General features: G+C 37.5%; 1 protein-coding gene across 1 annotated transcript in view; it reads left to right on the top strand.

Annotated features, from left to right (window-relative positions):
- Positions 1–17,377, top strand: part of NECAB1 (N-terminal EF-hand calcium binding protein 1) — a 242,816-nt gene that overhangs the window by 15,930 nt on the left and 209,509 nt on the right. Inside the window, exon 2 of the mRNA XM_006859227.1 lies at positions 2,431–2,455. Coding sequence (XP_006859289.1) covers positions 2,431–2,455 — 25 coding nt within the window. The remainder of the gene's footprint in view (positions 1–2,430; positions 2,456–17,377) is intronic.

Raw genomic sequence — 17,377 nt, 5'->3', positions numbered from 1 at the left:
TCTGAATTCCTTCTCAGGCATTTCCAAAGCCTGCCCATCTTCCAGTATGGAGTGTAGGTCTACTTCCAGCTCATTTGCCTCAGTCACTTTATCTAGTTTCTGGACATGTGCAGATATGGTCATCTGCTTCTGTTTTTTTTGGCATCTTCAGGGGTTATCTATGGCCTTAATACTTAGATAGGTATGTATTTTGGTATTTTATGCTTTCTGATTGCCTCCAGGTAGATGGGATCAGGAAATTGGCTTCCCTTTTCACTCTTCTTGAGAAATTTTAAGATGCCACTGTTGGTCGTTTTGATGTAATTTAGGATTTAATTTTTGGCCTGTTTCCTTTTTTGTCTGCTTGTCCTGCTCCACAATCCCCATTCAGGCCTTTTTTCTAGTTATAAACAGTTTGGGGCCAGCCGTGGCCATTTGGTTTTAATTGGAAACTGTTTCTTTAAATTTCAGGGAGATCTGTGGGGCATGCTTAGTAGAACCCTCCGCGGGTGGAGCTGAGGTGTCCACCAGCTCAGGCACCCCCACAGTCACCAAAATGGAGGTGCACAGACAGCAAGGGACCAGTGAACAGATACCAAAAGAAAAGAACGTCCATACCCTTATCTCCGCAGCTCTGCCAGGGGTCCATGGCCGCTCTGATCCTTCCCCCACACAGTTTCACTCAAGATGGTGGCTCCCAGAGCATCGAGCATCCTGAACTAGAAAGCAATGGATTTCCTGCTTCTGCCACAAATTTCCCTAGCTGTAAGCCTTCCAACCTTCTAAATATTCCTTTATATGTGGTTCAGAGTTCTGGGACCATCCCCTGAGCCTGCTCGGTTGGGTATTCCGTGTTGTTGTTGATGGAACTCCTTACTGCACTTCCACCCGATCTGCCATCTTGTTTGTTCTCCCATTGGTAAACATTTTAAATGTTCTTCACTTCTAGCAAGCAAGGTTGCCAATGAGTCTTCTTTGAATCCTAGTGCCATGTTCTTTCTAATATAATCCATACAGATTGAACAAGTATGGTTAATGGATACAACCCTGCTGCACACCTTTCCTGATTTTAAAACATCCAGTATCCCCTTGCTCTTTTCTAACAATCGTCTCTTGGTCTATGTACAGGTACTTCATGAGCACAATTAAGTGTTATGGAATACCCACTCTTCACAATGTTATCCATGGTGTGTCATGATCCACACAGTCTAAAGCCTACCCAATAAAGCATAAGCAAATATTTTTCTGTTATATTCTTTGCTTTCAGCCAGCATCCATCTGAAGCCAGTGATGATATCCCTAGTTATATATTCTCTTCTGAAGCCAACTTGAATTTTTGTCAGTACCCTATCCATGTACTGTTACAACCATTTTTTTCAGCAAATTTTAATTGCATGTGATATTAATGATACTGCTTGATAACTTCCATATTTCATTGGGTCACCTCTCTTTGGAATGGACACAAATATGTATCTCTTCCAGTCAGTTTGCCAGGTAGGTGTCTTCCACATTTCTGGATGTAGATAAGTGAGCACCTCCAGTGTTTTATCAGTTTATTGAAAGATTTCAGTATGTATTCTGTCAGTTCCTGGAGACTTGTTTTTAGCTAATGCCTTCAGTGTAGCATGGACTTCTTTCAATATCATTGGTTCTTGATCATCTGCTATCTCTTGAAATGGTTGAACATCAACCATTTGTTTCTAGTACAGTGACTCTTTGTATTCCTTCCATTTCTTTTGATGTTTTCTGCATCATTCAATACTTTGTCCATATTTATTGTTTGTTATTTAGTGCTGTTGAGTTGATTCTAGCTCACAACAGTCCAGTATAGGGTTTCTGAGGAGAAACATACTTTTATATTACTTTCAAAGGGTATTTGCAATGAATAAGTCATCAGTCTTGCAAAATTATATTCTGCCATCTCTAGCATGTTTTCTACCATCAGGCCCATATTTTCCAACTGCTGATCATTCCTCTATGTTTCCAACCTTCACATTCCAATCACTGGTAATTATCAATGCATCTTGATCATGTTCCTAATCTACCCTCAATCTTTTTTTCTGTCACTGTAGATTAGTTTGCATCTTCTAGAATTTTATAAAAATGAAATTGTACAGTAGGTACATTTTTTGGCTACATATTTTACACAGTGTAATTATTTTAAGATCCCTCTGTCTTGTTGCATGTACCAATAGTTTATTCCTTTTTATAGCTCAGTAGTGTTCCAATATATTAATATAACATAATTTGTTTGTACTTTGAACTGTTGATAGAAATTTGGATTGTTGGAAGTTTTGTCTACTACAATTAGAAATCTCATTTGAGGAACCTTTATTTAAAATGGGAAATGGTTTTATTTAATGATGACTGAATTATGTGTAAGTATAACATTCACTGCAATACTTAAAAAAATGGTGATACTTTTTTTCTTCTTCTTTTTTTCCATTCTAGATACTAAGGAGAGCAGATAAAAATGGTAAGACCAAAAATATAGTTTTCTACTTATTAATCTCTTAACTTTTAGACCACTTTACAAAGGATATATGGAAGGCAATGGGCTCAAGGATTTGACACATAGAGCTATTAATATTCATAGCTGGGACTTGAACCCAGGTCTGTGTGAAAACTAAAGTCTAGCCTTTCCACACTGACCTTTTTAACTGCTATGGGGCTGCTTCTGCACTGGAAGAAGGTTACCTAAAAGCATGCATTGCCAGACTTATCTTTACCCAGTGGCTCCTTTTCAAAATGAGAGTGATAATGCAGAAAGTGGGAGATGGCAAATCAGAAAGAAGAAATTGCTGAGTCAAAGAAACTAAAGTTTCAATGACACCTGCATGAAGTCTAATCATAAGCAGTATCTTCTGACTTCTTTTATTCCACTAGAAATTTTATTTCATCGAATACCAAATCAGAGCTTATTAAATTTATGATGCTTCTTTAGTATAAATGCTGTAATAGAGTTATATTCTTGGCAAGAGTTTTTGACAAATCCAGGATACGTAGGGTCCTCTCACTTTCTGAAAATCCCATTTCTTATCTGTAGAGAGAGATGAGAGACAGAGTCCAGATCTGACAGTTTAAAGACAGGCGTTGTAGTCTAGTTACGTATTTAGCAGCAGATCTAGAAAAGTTAGATGAACACTTCTCATCTTTCTGCACAGAAAAAATAATACCCCAAGGAATGATAAAATAGTGTCTCAAATCTTGATGATATATAACTGTGCATGTCCATCAAAATGTTTCCTCAAAGTATGTTGTGGTGATTTATATATTATCAGTTCAAGAGGCTTCTCTATTCACTAGAAGCATTTGATTCATTTTCAAGGTAAAGTAGTAATTCTATCATCCTGTCTCCTAGTCTCCACCTTGTACCCTTATAGCTGATACCTAGCCCCCAGTGACAATTTATGCACTACTGAATAGCCCATCTGTGTCCATTTCGCCTGCCTGTCATTTCAACCTCATCTCCAGCTCAGAAATATTTTATTTCACTCTCTGCCCAAGGTCTTTCATTTCCTTGGAATCCAAGGTTCCAATTTTGTTGTTTTAAGTGTCTTCAAGTTGGTTGTGCTTCATAGTGATAGGGTTTCCAAGGAGGGTGGTGAGTTTGAACTGCTGACCTTGAGGTTCAAAGTGAATTTGAAGTTGAGAGCTTATCCTACAATGAAGGCAGTGGATCTGTAGAATATGCAGTGGATTGTGAACCACGAGGTCAGAAGTTTGAGTCCATCAGCTGCTCTTTGGAAACTCTACACAGGGTTGCTATCAATTGAAATCAACTTGATGGCACTTTAAACAACAATGAGGTTATCATAAGTCAGTAAGTCTTATGAATTGTCTTGTCAGGTGCTTTTAAAACACAACTGTGGACTATAAAGTAGCCTTGGGGGTACAGTAGTTAAAGCTCTTGTATGCTACACTAAAGGTTGCTGTTGCTGTTGTTACTGTCATTGAGTCGGTTCCTACTCATAGCAACTTTTTATAGGGTTTTTGAAGAGCAACTGGTGAGTTTCAACCACCAACCTTGTGGTCCACTGCTTATTATATAGCACTATACCAGGACTCATATGTTTTGCTCTGATAACCTCATATTATGCTCTGGCAGCCTCATATGGTCCAGCTCTATCCCATATTTCCTTGTTACTCCTTTTCCTGATGCTAGGTCTTAATGTCCTCTCCTAAAGTGCTATCAAGGATCAACTATCAACACTCACGGAAGCAGCAGTCAAGAGATCAGACGACGTATTGCATTGGGCAAATCTGCTGCACAGGAACTTTTTAAAATACTGAAGAGCAGAGATGTCAGCTTGAGGACTAAGGTGCACCTGACCCAAGCTATGGTATTTTCAGTAACCTCATATGGATGCGAAAGCTGGACAGTGAATAAGGAAGATGGTAGAAGAATTGATGCCTTTGAGTTGTGGTGTTGGAGGAGAATACTGAAAGTGCCTTGGACTGCCAAAAGAACCAATAGATCTGTTTTGGAAGAAGAGCAGCCAGAGTGTTCCTTGGAGGCCAAGATGGCTAGGCTTCATCTCTCATACTTTGGATACATTGTCCAGAGAGAACAGTCACTGGAGAAGGATGTCATGCCGGATAAGGTGGAGGGTCAGAGAAAAAGAGGAAGACCCTCAACGAGATGTATCAGCCAGGTGGCATCATTGATGGTGTCAAGTGTGGCAGCGGTAGTGAGGTTGGCCCAGAATCGGACATTGTTTCGTTCTGCTGTGCATGGGGTCGCTATGAGTCTATTCCGACTCGATGGCACCTGACAACAACAAAGTGCTATCAAAGCTGCCATCTCTTGAATTCTTATCTCCCACAATCTTCACCATGCATCCTCCTCTGCAGCCTGTGGACCACTTTGAATTTCCTCAGCATCTGTCACCTCCCATACCTCTGCTATGTTATCTTTGCTTTTACCTTTGCTTGGTATAACCTTGTCACCATAGTTGATTAGAAAAGTCTCAGATATTGTTAGATTCGTGTTATGAGGCCCCTCAGCTCAGAAGCCTTCCTCAGTTACCCTGGCAGGGTTCTGTTACCCCTCTGCTCTTGTGGTGGAGCCCTCATGCTGGAGGACAGCAGTTGTTTACTGGAGATTCTTCTCTGGCCCCTGGCAGCGTTGTAGGGCAAACACTGGACTGCACCCCGCAGGGTCACTAGTTCAAACCCACCAGTCACACTGTAGGAGAACGATGAGGAATTCTGCTGCTTTAAAGATTTATAGCCTTGGAAACTTAATATATAGGGTCCCTGTGAGTCAGAATCAATTCGATGGCAGTGCGTTTGGTTAAGCCCTATGTGCCTCTCTAAGAAAAATCATTTGCCTTATGAGCACATGCCTGGTGAGTACCAGATGCTCACTGGGTGTTCATTTAATCAATTAAAAATGATGGAGGATGCACTGCATTATCCTTCTCTTCTTCTCCCTGCTTTTCATCCCTCCTTCCCCTTTTTCCGTTATTCTCATTGTAAAGTGGAGGGAGGGTGGAGTCAGGCAGGCCTGGGTTTAAATCACAGTTATGCCACCTAGTAGCTTTGTGGTGTGGGGTATAAGTAACTTAAACTATGTGCCATCAGAGTTCTCATCTATAAAATGGAAATATTGACATTCACCTATATCACAGCATTATTATTATGAATAATAAATGATATAATGTGTGTAAAGGCACTAGTGCAGTGCCTGACAAACAGTAAGAACTTAATGCATGCTGATTTTGCTGTTGTTAATGATTATCCGTCATGCTCCTGAATGCATGAGCTGTCTTGCTTGTCTGAGATAATTGTTGACATTCCTGTCAGTTCTATTCCAGTGGCGTTCCATGGATAAAAAATAAGGTTATTTATCATGCATGCAGAATTGAAAAAAGGGGAAAAGGATGGTGGGTGATCTAATGTAAATGGGAAGTTGTTGTTGTTGTTGTTGTTGTTGTTGTTAAGTGTCCTTGAGTCAGTTCTGACTCGTAGCAACCCTCATCTTTCCCCTGTGGAGTGCTTGGTGGGTTCTCACCACTGTACTCCCAAATGAGAAGATACTGCTACAAAAATTAGCCATCTTTCTGGATGAAATGTTCATCTCAGTCGGTGTTTGCAAATAAACAGCTGTTCCATGCAGTTGATCTCTTGGTAGCAGACTCTCATGTAATGGACTCCCTTGTGGACAGTATAATTGGTGATGGAATAATAAAAGGAATGAGAAGTGATAAGCACTAGGATTGTTATCTTGCCAGAGTACAGATTTAGCTTTTGGAATCTATCTGACATGGAAGAGAAGCTACGGGAGAAATGGAAGAATAACCAAAAACAAAACATGATTAGCGATTAGCTGTAATAATGGTGTCTTAAGAGAGATTTTTTTTTTTTTCTGGTTGTTTTTAAATCATAGGCTAGGATCCTAAACATTAAGATAGGCCTCAAAATAGGATTGCTTTGGATAGAAACAAGGATTTTGGTCTAAAAAGACCAGAATTAAATTTGGAAATGCAAAACATTGGAGAAAGCTTACTTATATACAATTTGAATGAAAATGGAAATGTTATGTGGGTATTTGTAAAGCTTACTAAAAGATTCATTTAAACCTTAGAAAAAGGCAATTTTTTTTTTTAAAGGCTCTTTGCATTGAATAACACCATCAGATCTCTCTTGTTGGTTTGTACTTGCTAAGATCCATTGCTATTTTAAAACATCATGATATAGTTTTCAACAGTTTTTACAGGTACAGTTCAGTGGCATTCATTCCATTTATAGATTCACTGCATTTCTTGATCAGCAAATATGTAGTCTGTATGGTGGTTGTTTTATTCCCAGTTTAAAGGCAGATACCATTTAGAGGTGGGTATTTCTGCCATGACTTTTAATTCAGTCCAGCAACCTCTACATTGTAAATTGTTGATGAAAAAGTTGGTACCTGTTTTTCACACCGCCAGTCCACTGTTGTTAAATGCTGTTGAGTCAGTTTTAACTCATAGCAACCTTGTATAGGATTTCTGAAGAAGGACTGATGGGTTTGAACCACCAACCATGGTGTGCTAAATGTTTGTCACATCATAGGTGCTCAATAAATATTTGTGAATCAATTTGTCTTTGAACAACAATTTGACATTGAAAACTAAAGCTGAAACACAAGCATATATACCATTTGGTAAGTCTAAACAGTGTTGTTTTTCATCAGCTATTTATTAATTAACAGTTTTAGCTTGAGTTTATAATTTTGGGAATAGGCACTATTTTAGATACCTTGTATACATTATCTTTAATCATCACAAAGAGTCTTCAAAATAGTCAATAACATAGTAATATCAATATAAGCTTTTAGGTCAGAAGTATCTCAGCATTCTGGTTCTGTTTTTTTGGTTGCTTTATGACTATGAGTGTTGAGTTACTCAACTTCCTTATTTGCTAATCTGTAAACAGGGAATAATAATATTATTATTCTTGTAAGATTGTCTGTACCAAAAACAATTTGATTGATGTTCGATGATTTCAAGAGGTAGCATATGATCAAGAACAATGATACTGAAGGAGGAAGTACAAACTGTGCTAAAGACACTGGTAAAAAGCAAGACTCTAGGAATTGATGGAGTACAAATTGAAACCTTTCAACAAACTGATGCAACTCTGGAGGCTTTCACTCATCTATGATAAGAAATTTGGAAGACAGCTACCTGGCCAACTGATTGAAAGAGATCCATATTTGTACCAATTCCAAAGAAAGGCAATCCAATGACATATGAAAATCATTCAGTGGTATCATCAATATAACATGGAAGTAACATTTTGATGAAGATGGTTTCAAAATGGTTGCAGCAATATATAAATAGGGTACTGCCAGAAATTCAAGCCAAATTCAGAAAAGGCTGTGGAATAAGGGATATCATTGGTGATGTCAGATGAATCTTAGATGAAAGCATAAAATACCAGAAAGAAGTTTATTTATGCTCTTTTGAGTATGCAAAGGCGTTTGACTGTATGGATGCTAACAAACTATGAATAACATTGGGAAGAAAGGGTATTCCGAAACACTTGTGCTCATGAGGTACCTGTACATAGACGAAGATGCAGTCATTTGAACAAAACATGGGGATACTTAATGGTTTAAAATCAGGAATGGTGTGTTTCAGGGTTGTATACTTTCATTATACTTATTCAGTCTGTATTTTAAGCAAATAATCCAAGAAACTGGATTATAAAAAGTAGAATGTAGTGTCAGGATTGGAGGAAGATTCATTTATAACTTGTGATATACAGATGACAAAACCTTGCTTACTGAAAGTGAAGTAGACTTGAAATATTTAATGATGAAGATCAAAGGCTTCAGTATAGATTGTACCTCAATGTAAATAAATGTAAAATTCTCACATCAGAATTAATAAATATCATGATAAATGGGAAACAGGTTGAAGTTGTCAAAGACTTCATTTTGTTTGGATCCACAGCAAAAGCTCATGGAAGCAGCAGTCAAGAAATCAAAAGGACATATTACATTAGAAAAATATGCTGCAAAAGACTATAAGCTTCAGGATGGATTACACCTTAATGTAAAGAAAAGTAAAATATTCACAACTGGATCAGTAAATAACATCATGATAAATGGAGAAAGGATTGAAGTTATCAAAGACTTCATTTTGCTTGTATCCACAATCAACACTCATGGAACCAATAGTCAAGAAATCAAATGACAAATTGCATTAGACAAATCTGCTTCAAAAGATCTCTTTAAAGCGTAAAGAATAAAGATGTCAGTTTAAGGACTAAGGTGCACCTGACCAAGTTATGGCATTTTCAGTGTCTCCTATGCATGTGAAAGTTGGACAGTGAATAAGAAAAACTAAAGAAAAATGGAAACATTTGAATTATGGTGTTGGAGTCGAATATTGAAAGTACTGTGGACTTCCAAAATGAACAAATCTGTTTTGAATATAATACAGCCAGAATGTTCCTTAGAAGCGAGGATGGTGAGGCTTCATCTCTATTACTTAGGGTACATTGCCCGGAGGAATGAGTTCCTGAAGAAGAACATACTGCTTGGAAAAGTGGAGCATCATCAAAAAAGAAGAAGGCCTCTAACAAGATGGATTGACACAGTTGTAGCAACAGTGGGCTCAAACATAACAACAATTGTGTGGATGGCACAGGACCAGGCATTGTTTTGTTCTGTTGCATAGTGTCTTTCACTATGAGTCAGCACTTACTCAACCGCACCTAACAAGACTGTGTTGAGAATTGAATGATATTATGCCTGAATAACCCTTAGTCCTGATATTAAACATAGTAATTACTCAATAGTTTTAGCTATTTTTGTTATTATTCCCAGGTTTTCTTAAGTGAAGTAGCCTGTTGTTAGTTGTTGTCATGCCAATTCTGACTCATGGCAATTCACTAGTGCAGAATAGACTTCTTAAATGTATCATAGGACATTTAAGACTGTCATCTTTTGGAAGCACATCACAAGACCTGTCTTCCAAGACTCTTCTGTTGTTGTTGTTGTTGTGAAGTGCCATTGAGTCGGTTCCGACCCATAGCGACCCTATATAGCATTTCCAAGGAGCAACTGGTGAGCTTGAACCGCCAAACTTGTAGTTCAATTGGCTTTGCAGTCTGGTGCATTAACCCACAGCGCCACACCAGGACTCCAAGACTCCTCTAGGTAGGGTCACACCATTAACCTTTTGACTAGTATTCAAGCATGTAACCATTTGCCCCCCAGGGAAGTTAAATACTTTTTTCCAATTGCATAGCATGTTAACAGCAAAATCAGGATTCTTGAGCCCAGGTCTCTCCAACTCCATATTTGATGATCTCTTCACTTTTTTTTACATATGCACACATGTTTGTATCTCAGTCTAGACACACATGTTTAGTTAAAGATGCACCCTGAACCATAAAGTCGGTGGTGCAAACTCACAAGTTGCTTTTTGGAAACCCTATACAGGGTCACTATGAGTTGGAATCGACAAAACAACACTTAAAAACAGCAACTAGATTATGTGAGAATTTTAATTGCATTTTATTGTGGTCACCAGAAGTTTGGTTTATTCAACTAAGAGCTAAAAATGTGACCTTACACAGAAAAGTAAACCAAGAATTCATAGTTGTTTTTGTTGGTTGCCGTCGAGATGGTTCCAACTCAGTGGCCACATAGGATGGAGTAGAACTGCCAATAGGGTTTATTTATTTATTTAAGTTATAATCTTTTACAGAAACAGAGATGAGACAGAGGCTGGATTAGCAACCTTTTGAAGTGCCATGCAAAGCTCTGTGATTCTGGGTCACCCTGTACTTTAACAAGACATTTCTTGATGTCAAATTCAGAGTCAATCATTCCTATCACTACTGGAAACTTAGCCCCACTTATCTTTTCATTAGGACCCGTAGCCCCAAATAAGGTGGAGAGTTTCAGGGCTGGGTCCTGGAAATAAAGATTATTGGCATAAGACTGATGTTGATTTCACAGTTCCTCACTCTTTTCTCAAACTGTTGGGGAAAATGAGTGAAACTCAGAATCAGATAACTTATTACAGACCAAATTGGCAGCAGGGTCCTCAGAGAGTCTGGTATTCATCTTTACTCTCAGGCAGATGCAGACTCTTTAACTACATTTCCTAGCTTGAAAATCAAAGCAAAGTCTAGTGAGAATGAGTCATTTATATAAAAAAAATCATGTCTTAATAATGATCCTTTTAGAAGAAGTGGTTCATCGAGCAGTGTAAAAAAGAAGAAACCCATGAGTGCAAATTCTGACAGTAATGAATTTTTAACAAAATAAAGGAAAACACATTCTTGTAAAAATTTCCATAGTATGATTTTTTTTCTTTCTTAACTGCAAAGCAGATTCACACTCATAAATGTGTTACTTTTCTGCCAAAAGCAGGAATTATGAAAATTGTTGTCTTTACATAAATGGCTTATCAGCTGTCTCAGAAACAAGCAGAAAATTTATATCCAAATTACTGAGTCTGTGAGAGTATCCATGGTTTGTCGAAGTCTCAGAAGGTAGGATCGGTTCTAGTACTAAATTCTGGAGCATATTGAGAAAAGGCCATGCACTAAGAGCCCTGGTAGTGAGATGGATAAGCACTCAACTGCTAGCCTAAAGGTTGGCATTCCAACCCACTGAATGGCTCTGTGGGAGAAATGTCTGGTGATGTACTCCTATAAAGTTTGTTAGTGCCATCGAGTCAGTTCCAATTGATAGCAGCCCCATGTACAACAGAATGAAACACTGTCCGGTCCTCACAATGATTCCTGCATTTGAGCCCATTCTTTCTTTCATTTCTGTGTCAATCCGTTTTAAGATTGTTGTTATTAAGTGCTGTCCTAGAAAACTCGTGTGAGGGAGTTCTACTCTGTGGCATGGAATTGATATGAGTCAGCTGTCTAAAAGAAATGACAACAATGTCTTTCTCACAGACATGTTGAAAGATTAAATGATATAATCACTGCAAATTTCTTAGAGCAATGCTTGGCCAGAGGACGTTCTTAATTAATAATTTTTTCCAGTTGTTGTTATATTTCTTATTCTTATTTGGTGGAACTATGAATCACAATGTCTTTCCCATATTCCTACTGGTTAAGGGATGTTCAAGAGATAGATATTAGAAATATCTATTTGTGGTACTGCAGGTTAATTTAATGCGCTGGACTGCAAGGACATTTGAACCACAAGGTTGGTGGTTAAAGCTCATCAGCTGCTCCTCAGAAACCCTCTACAGGGTTGCTATGAGTCAGAACAAAATCAATGATGCCTGACAACAACAACAATTCTAGTGGGAGGAAGCTGATTGGTATTGAGTTGTTCACATACATGTGTCCAGAGGTTCTGCTCATGATGAGTTCTGGTGCTTGTCCTTAATTTTTCCCTGTTTAAGCTACTGGGAGTAGGAAAACCATGATTTTAATATAATTTTTCATATGTCCTTTTTCAGGTTGGCTTTCTATGACAATGACAACCTTTAGGTTCCATGTGCCAAACTGAAAACTAAAGAAACTGAATTACTCTGTATTTATGATCTTTAACCATCACACATCTGTCAGTGTGTCATACTATGGTGACTTGCGTGCTCCTCTGATGCTGGACGCCATGCCACTTCTTATTTTAAATGCCATCAGAATCACCCAAGATGAATAGGTTTCAGTGGAACTTCCAGATTGAAATAAACTTGGAAGGAACAAATTTAATTTCTCAGAGTTCAGGAGGCTAAATGTCCAAATTCAGGACACTCTTTTTAGGGGAAGGCTTTTTCTCTCTGTTGGCTCTGGAGGAAGAAAGATCCTTGCTTCCTGAGTAGTCTTCATATGCTGTGGCATCTATCTTGATTCGTGTTTCTTTGCTTCCGTAACTAATCTGCTCTTTTATATCTCCAAAGTGATTGGTTTAACATGTGTCCTACACTGATATGCCCTCATTAGCATTAACAAAGAAAATCTTATTCCCCAATTAGATTACATCCAAAGGAATGCTGTTGCTAAGAGTGACCCCATACAGGGTATCTGAGGCTATAAATGTTAGCAAGGTCAGAAAGCCTTATCTTTCTTCTGTAGAGCAGTTGATGGGCTCAAACCAAAGACCTTATGGTTAGCAGTCCAGTGCTAATACAACAAATCCACCTCAATCCCCCTGAGTGTTGTTGTTGTTGTTATTAAGTGTCATTGAGTTGGCTCTAACTCATAGCAACCCTGTGTAAGCTTTCCTAGGAGTGGCTGGTGGATTTCATCTGCTGAATCTTGCAGTTAGCAGTTCAGTGCTTATCCTACAATGTGGTACAGTTGTTAAAATTATTAAACAATATTGATCTATTATTGCTAACCAAAGTCCATCTTTTATTAATACACCCTTAGTTTCACCTAAAGAGTCCTAGTGCAGCTCTGTAAGGAAAGCACTAGACCAAAAGGTTGGTTTGAACCCCAAAGCTGGTAGTTCCAACTCACCAACCAGTCTTCGGAAACCTTATATAGGGTAACTATGAGTCAGAATGTATTTGACAACACTTTTTTGTCTAGTGTCCTTTTTCTGTTTCAGGAGACCACGTTATATTTAGTAGTCATATCTCCTTAGGCTCCTCTTGCCAGTGACAGTTTCTCAGCCTTTCCTTGTTTTTGATGATCTTGACAGTTTTGAGAAGTATTAGATACTTTCTAAAATGTCACTCAATTGGGATTATTCTGATGTTTTCCCTTTTCATGATTAGACTGGGATGATGGATTTGGGGGAAGAAAACCACACAAGTAAAGTGCCATCACGTAATAGTAAGAGTGTATGCTATCAGCACAAGTGATTCCTGCTGATGTTGGCCTTATTCAGCTGAATATGCTGGTGTCTGTCAGGTATCTCCACTATAAAGTTACTCTTTCTTTCCCTTTTTCATACTACACTCTTAGGAAGGCAATCACTGGGCACAACCCACACTTAAGGAAGGGGAAGTTATGGTCCACCTCCTTGAAAATTGAGAATATACATGAATTATTTAGACTTCTTCTGTATGAGATATTTTTATATTCTATCTAATTTCTTTGATATGTCCAAGAAAATCAATTGTTTCCAGTTTGTTTAGCTTTTTCTTACTGTAAGGATGCAAGTAACAACTTCCAATCTATTTACATGTATGAGTTGAAAACACACAAGTTTCCATTATATTTTTATTTGGAACATTTTATTTAAATTGTTAAAAAAAATACATTAGAAGGTTGAAGAGGGGAATTTGATTTAGAGATAAGAAAGCTAATACAAAGTGATATTACATGAGTTGTACAACTTGATACTTACGTGTATCATAAAGTGTTTTATTGATCAGATTTAATAATTATGCAGATTATTTTTCTTATTTTACATATAAGACCTTCATTTTAGAAAGACAGTTGCTATTTTTAAATTCCTGTCTATAAAGTGTGCATAAACATGCAAAATAAACACTTTCTTTTGTGTATTAAATTCAGTAATGCTTCCCAGGTGTTTGTGATTTAACAGGAGGCTGTCATTATTATTTAAGATGATCATGTTTTGAAGTTTTGATCTTGAAAAGCTGCAATATATCAAACGTTTAAAAAATACATGAAAGAAAAGGCAGTGTGTTTTGAAGAAATCATCTTTTAAAATGCTTATGAAAACTAGATTAAAATTGCAATGGGAAGTTGGGGAAGGAAACATTGAGATCAAAACTCTAACTGTTGGCATATTTTTGCAAATTCAAAAGTAAATGAATGCTTAACAAACTTTTTTTTTAAAAGCATAGTTTTAGGATGAAAAAAATCCTGATTACCTAAGGAAATAAATTTAAATTTCTATTATTAAGTGTACATAGATGAAGAAGCAGTCATTCAAATAGAACAAGGGAATTCTTCATGGTTTAAAATCTGAAAAGGTGTGTAAGGGTTGTATACTTTCACCATATTTATTCAACCTATAGTCTGAGAGAATCTGAAAAGCTGCACTATATGAAGAAGAACGCAGCATTTACACCAGCAGTATACAGATTTCACAACCTTGCTTGTTGAAAGAAAACTCAAAACACATACTCATGAAAATCAAAGACTGTAGACTGAAGTATGGATTAGACTTCAACATAAAGAAAACAAAACTCCTCACAAACTAGACCAATAAATAACATCATGATAAGTGGAGAAAAGATTGCAGTTGTCAAGGATATCATTTTACATGAATCCATAATCAATGTCCATGGAAGCAGCAGTCAAGAAATCCAATAATGTTTTGCATTGGGCATATCTGCTGCAGACAATCTCTTTAAATATTAAAGAGCAAAGATGTTACTTTGAGGACTAAGGTGCACATGACCCAAGCCATGATATTTTGAATCCCTTCATATACATGTGAAGACTGGAAAATTAATAAGGAAGACCAAAGAAGAACTAATACCTTTGAATTTTGGTGGTGTTGGAGAATTTTAAATGTACATGAACTGCCAGAATTAAAAATGAGTCTTTCCTGGAAGAAATACAGACATGATGCTTCTTAGAAGAAAGGATGACAAGACTTTGACTCACATTCTTTGGATATGTTATCAGAAGGGTCCAATTCCTAAAGAAGGACACCATGCTTGAAAGTGGGGGGTCAGTGAAATAGAGGAAGACTCTCAACAAGATGTATTGATAGAGTGACTGCAGCAATGAACTCAAGCATGGCAATGATTGTAAGAATGGTGTTGAACCAGGTAATGCTTTGTTTTGTTGTACGTAGGGTTGCTATGAGTTGGAACTGACTGTACAGCACCTAGCAACAACATTAAGCAGATCTATTAAATAACTACTTTCTGTGTATCCTCAATAAGTTCTTTTCAAATAAAAGTGGAAAGTGGGGAAAAAACAACACCGCATTAATGATCTTCACCTATCAAGACTGAACTAGTAAACCCATCTGGAAACCATACCTACCATTTGTTATACTCTTACAATGAGCTAGATACTTGGTTAAGTGTTTCATACAACATATATCCTCTCACTTAATCCACTGCTTTCAAGTGGAGTTTGATTCATAGCATCCCTGTAGGACAGAGTATAAACCTTTATGGAACTAAATGACTCATTTTTCTGTCCCATGAAGGGAGTGGTGGGTTTGAACAGCTCACCTTAAAGTTAGCAGCCAAGTGCTTAGCCACTGTGATATGTTGTTTTTAAGGGCCATTAAATCAGTTCTGACTCTTAGTAATTTTGAATGGGGTTTCTGAGCAGCAGCTGATGGGGATGAACTACTGACCTTTCAGTTAGTAGTCCAGTACTTATCCTACAGTGCCATACCAGCACCCTAGCACTTATAGTAGCTAAAATTTAAAGACTGTTGTGCCATTTCTAAAATCTGTGCTGAGCCCTTTACTTTTTCACTATAAGTAGCCTCTCTGAGAGAGCTCATGCTCTTCTAGGACCGCAATGACTGGTTCACTTCTCAACTCCATCCTTATGCTTGCTGTCTATTAGCTGCCTCCACTAATTCTATAAAAACAAACAAACCCACTGCTGTTGCGTTGATGCTAACTCATAGCAGATCATAGGACAGAGTAGAATTGCCCCATAGAGTTTCCAAGGCGGTAAATCTTTACAGAAGATGACTGTTAAATAGGCCTCCCATGGCATAACTAGTTGGTTTGAACTGCCAGTTCTTTGGTTAACCACTGCATCAGGGATCCTTCACTTATTCCATAGGCAACTCTGATTTCAACAATGTTTACTTCACATCACACCTTTTTCTCATGTTCTCTCATGCAATGACACCTATCCATCAGATTGTTCAAACTTGGAAAGCACATGTTGTCCTTGACTAATCCCGCCCTCTCACATCCAGTTCAGTCTGTGTCCCAAATACAAGTCTGTCTACATCTCTCTATTCTCACTCTGTCACCACCAAAATTCACCTCACCTTTGGTTCTGTCCTGGATTACCACAGTGTCTTCTAAATAGGTTCTCTCTTCTACTGTGTACCTTGCTCCTCTATCTTACTTCCTGCCATCACAGTAAACGTCCTAAAATTTAAATCTGAATTTATCACACCTTTTGAAAACTGCCAATAGCTCCTGAATTCTGTTAATGCAAAATCAAAACCTTAGTTATGACTTTAAGTCTTTTAATGATGTTACCTCTCAGTATCTAATCAAGTGACCTCTCTTCCTTTCTTCTCAAAGCATACTTTTGACTAGGCACAGTTTTTTTTGTTTTTGTTTTGTTTTTTTCAGTCTCCAAATTCATATTCTTTCTTGCCTTTGTAGTTTAAAATGTCTCTTCCTGGAATACTCCTCATCTTCGAAGATATTCATCCATTAACCACTAGTCTTCATTTGTGTCTCAGCTAAAATATCAGTCCTTCTGGGAAGCTTTCCATTTGCCCTGAAATTTTCATACTTTTTGTTACCATTTGACATGCTTTTATCACTCTGTATCTCCTAGAATTGTGCTTGATATATATACAACTTTGGAACAACAGTATTCAGTGTGTACATACATGGTCAGAGACAAAATCTGAATGGGTATGGGAGGAAGTGTGGGATATATATAGAAAGATAGATAGATATAGATATATATTCATCTATCATACAAATATATAAGAGTTTGAAAGAGAATATTTGTACATGGATAACCACAGGGAGGAAGCGGGACAACTGTTGTTACATGGAAGAGATAGAAATCATTGAGATAAAACAGAGCATATTATTTGTTGAATGTAAAACCGATGATCTTGTCTATAAACCTTAACTTAATTCACAATTTTAAAAAACCAAGTCAAGTGTTTATTTCTAACACTGTTTTCTAATCAATTACACTGTTGTCTTCATCTCAAAAAATTTATAGGGTTAGGAGTAGAAGGCCAGAAAAATCTAAAATAGGGCAGAGAGGGGCCACCTATGCTCATGACAAACTTGAAGTTGTTGTCAGGTGCCATCAAGTCAGAACC

The sequence above is a fragment of the Chrysochloris asiatica genome, unplaced genomic scaffold (assembly GCF_000296735.1).
Source record: "Chrysochloris asiatica unplaced genomic scaffold, ChrAsi1.0 scaffold00031, whole genome shotgun sequence".
In the NCBI taxonomy this organism is placed as follows: Eukaryota; Metazoa; Chordata; class Mammalia; order Afrosoricida; family Chrysochloridae; genus Chrysochloris; species Chrysochloris asiatica.
The sequence above is the reverse complement of the archived record's forward strand: the minus strand, read 5'-3'. Positions and strand labels throughout refer to the sequence as shown.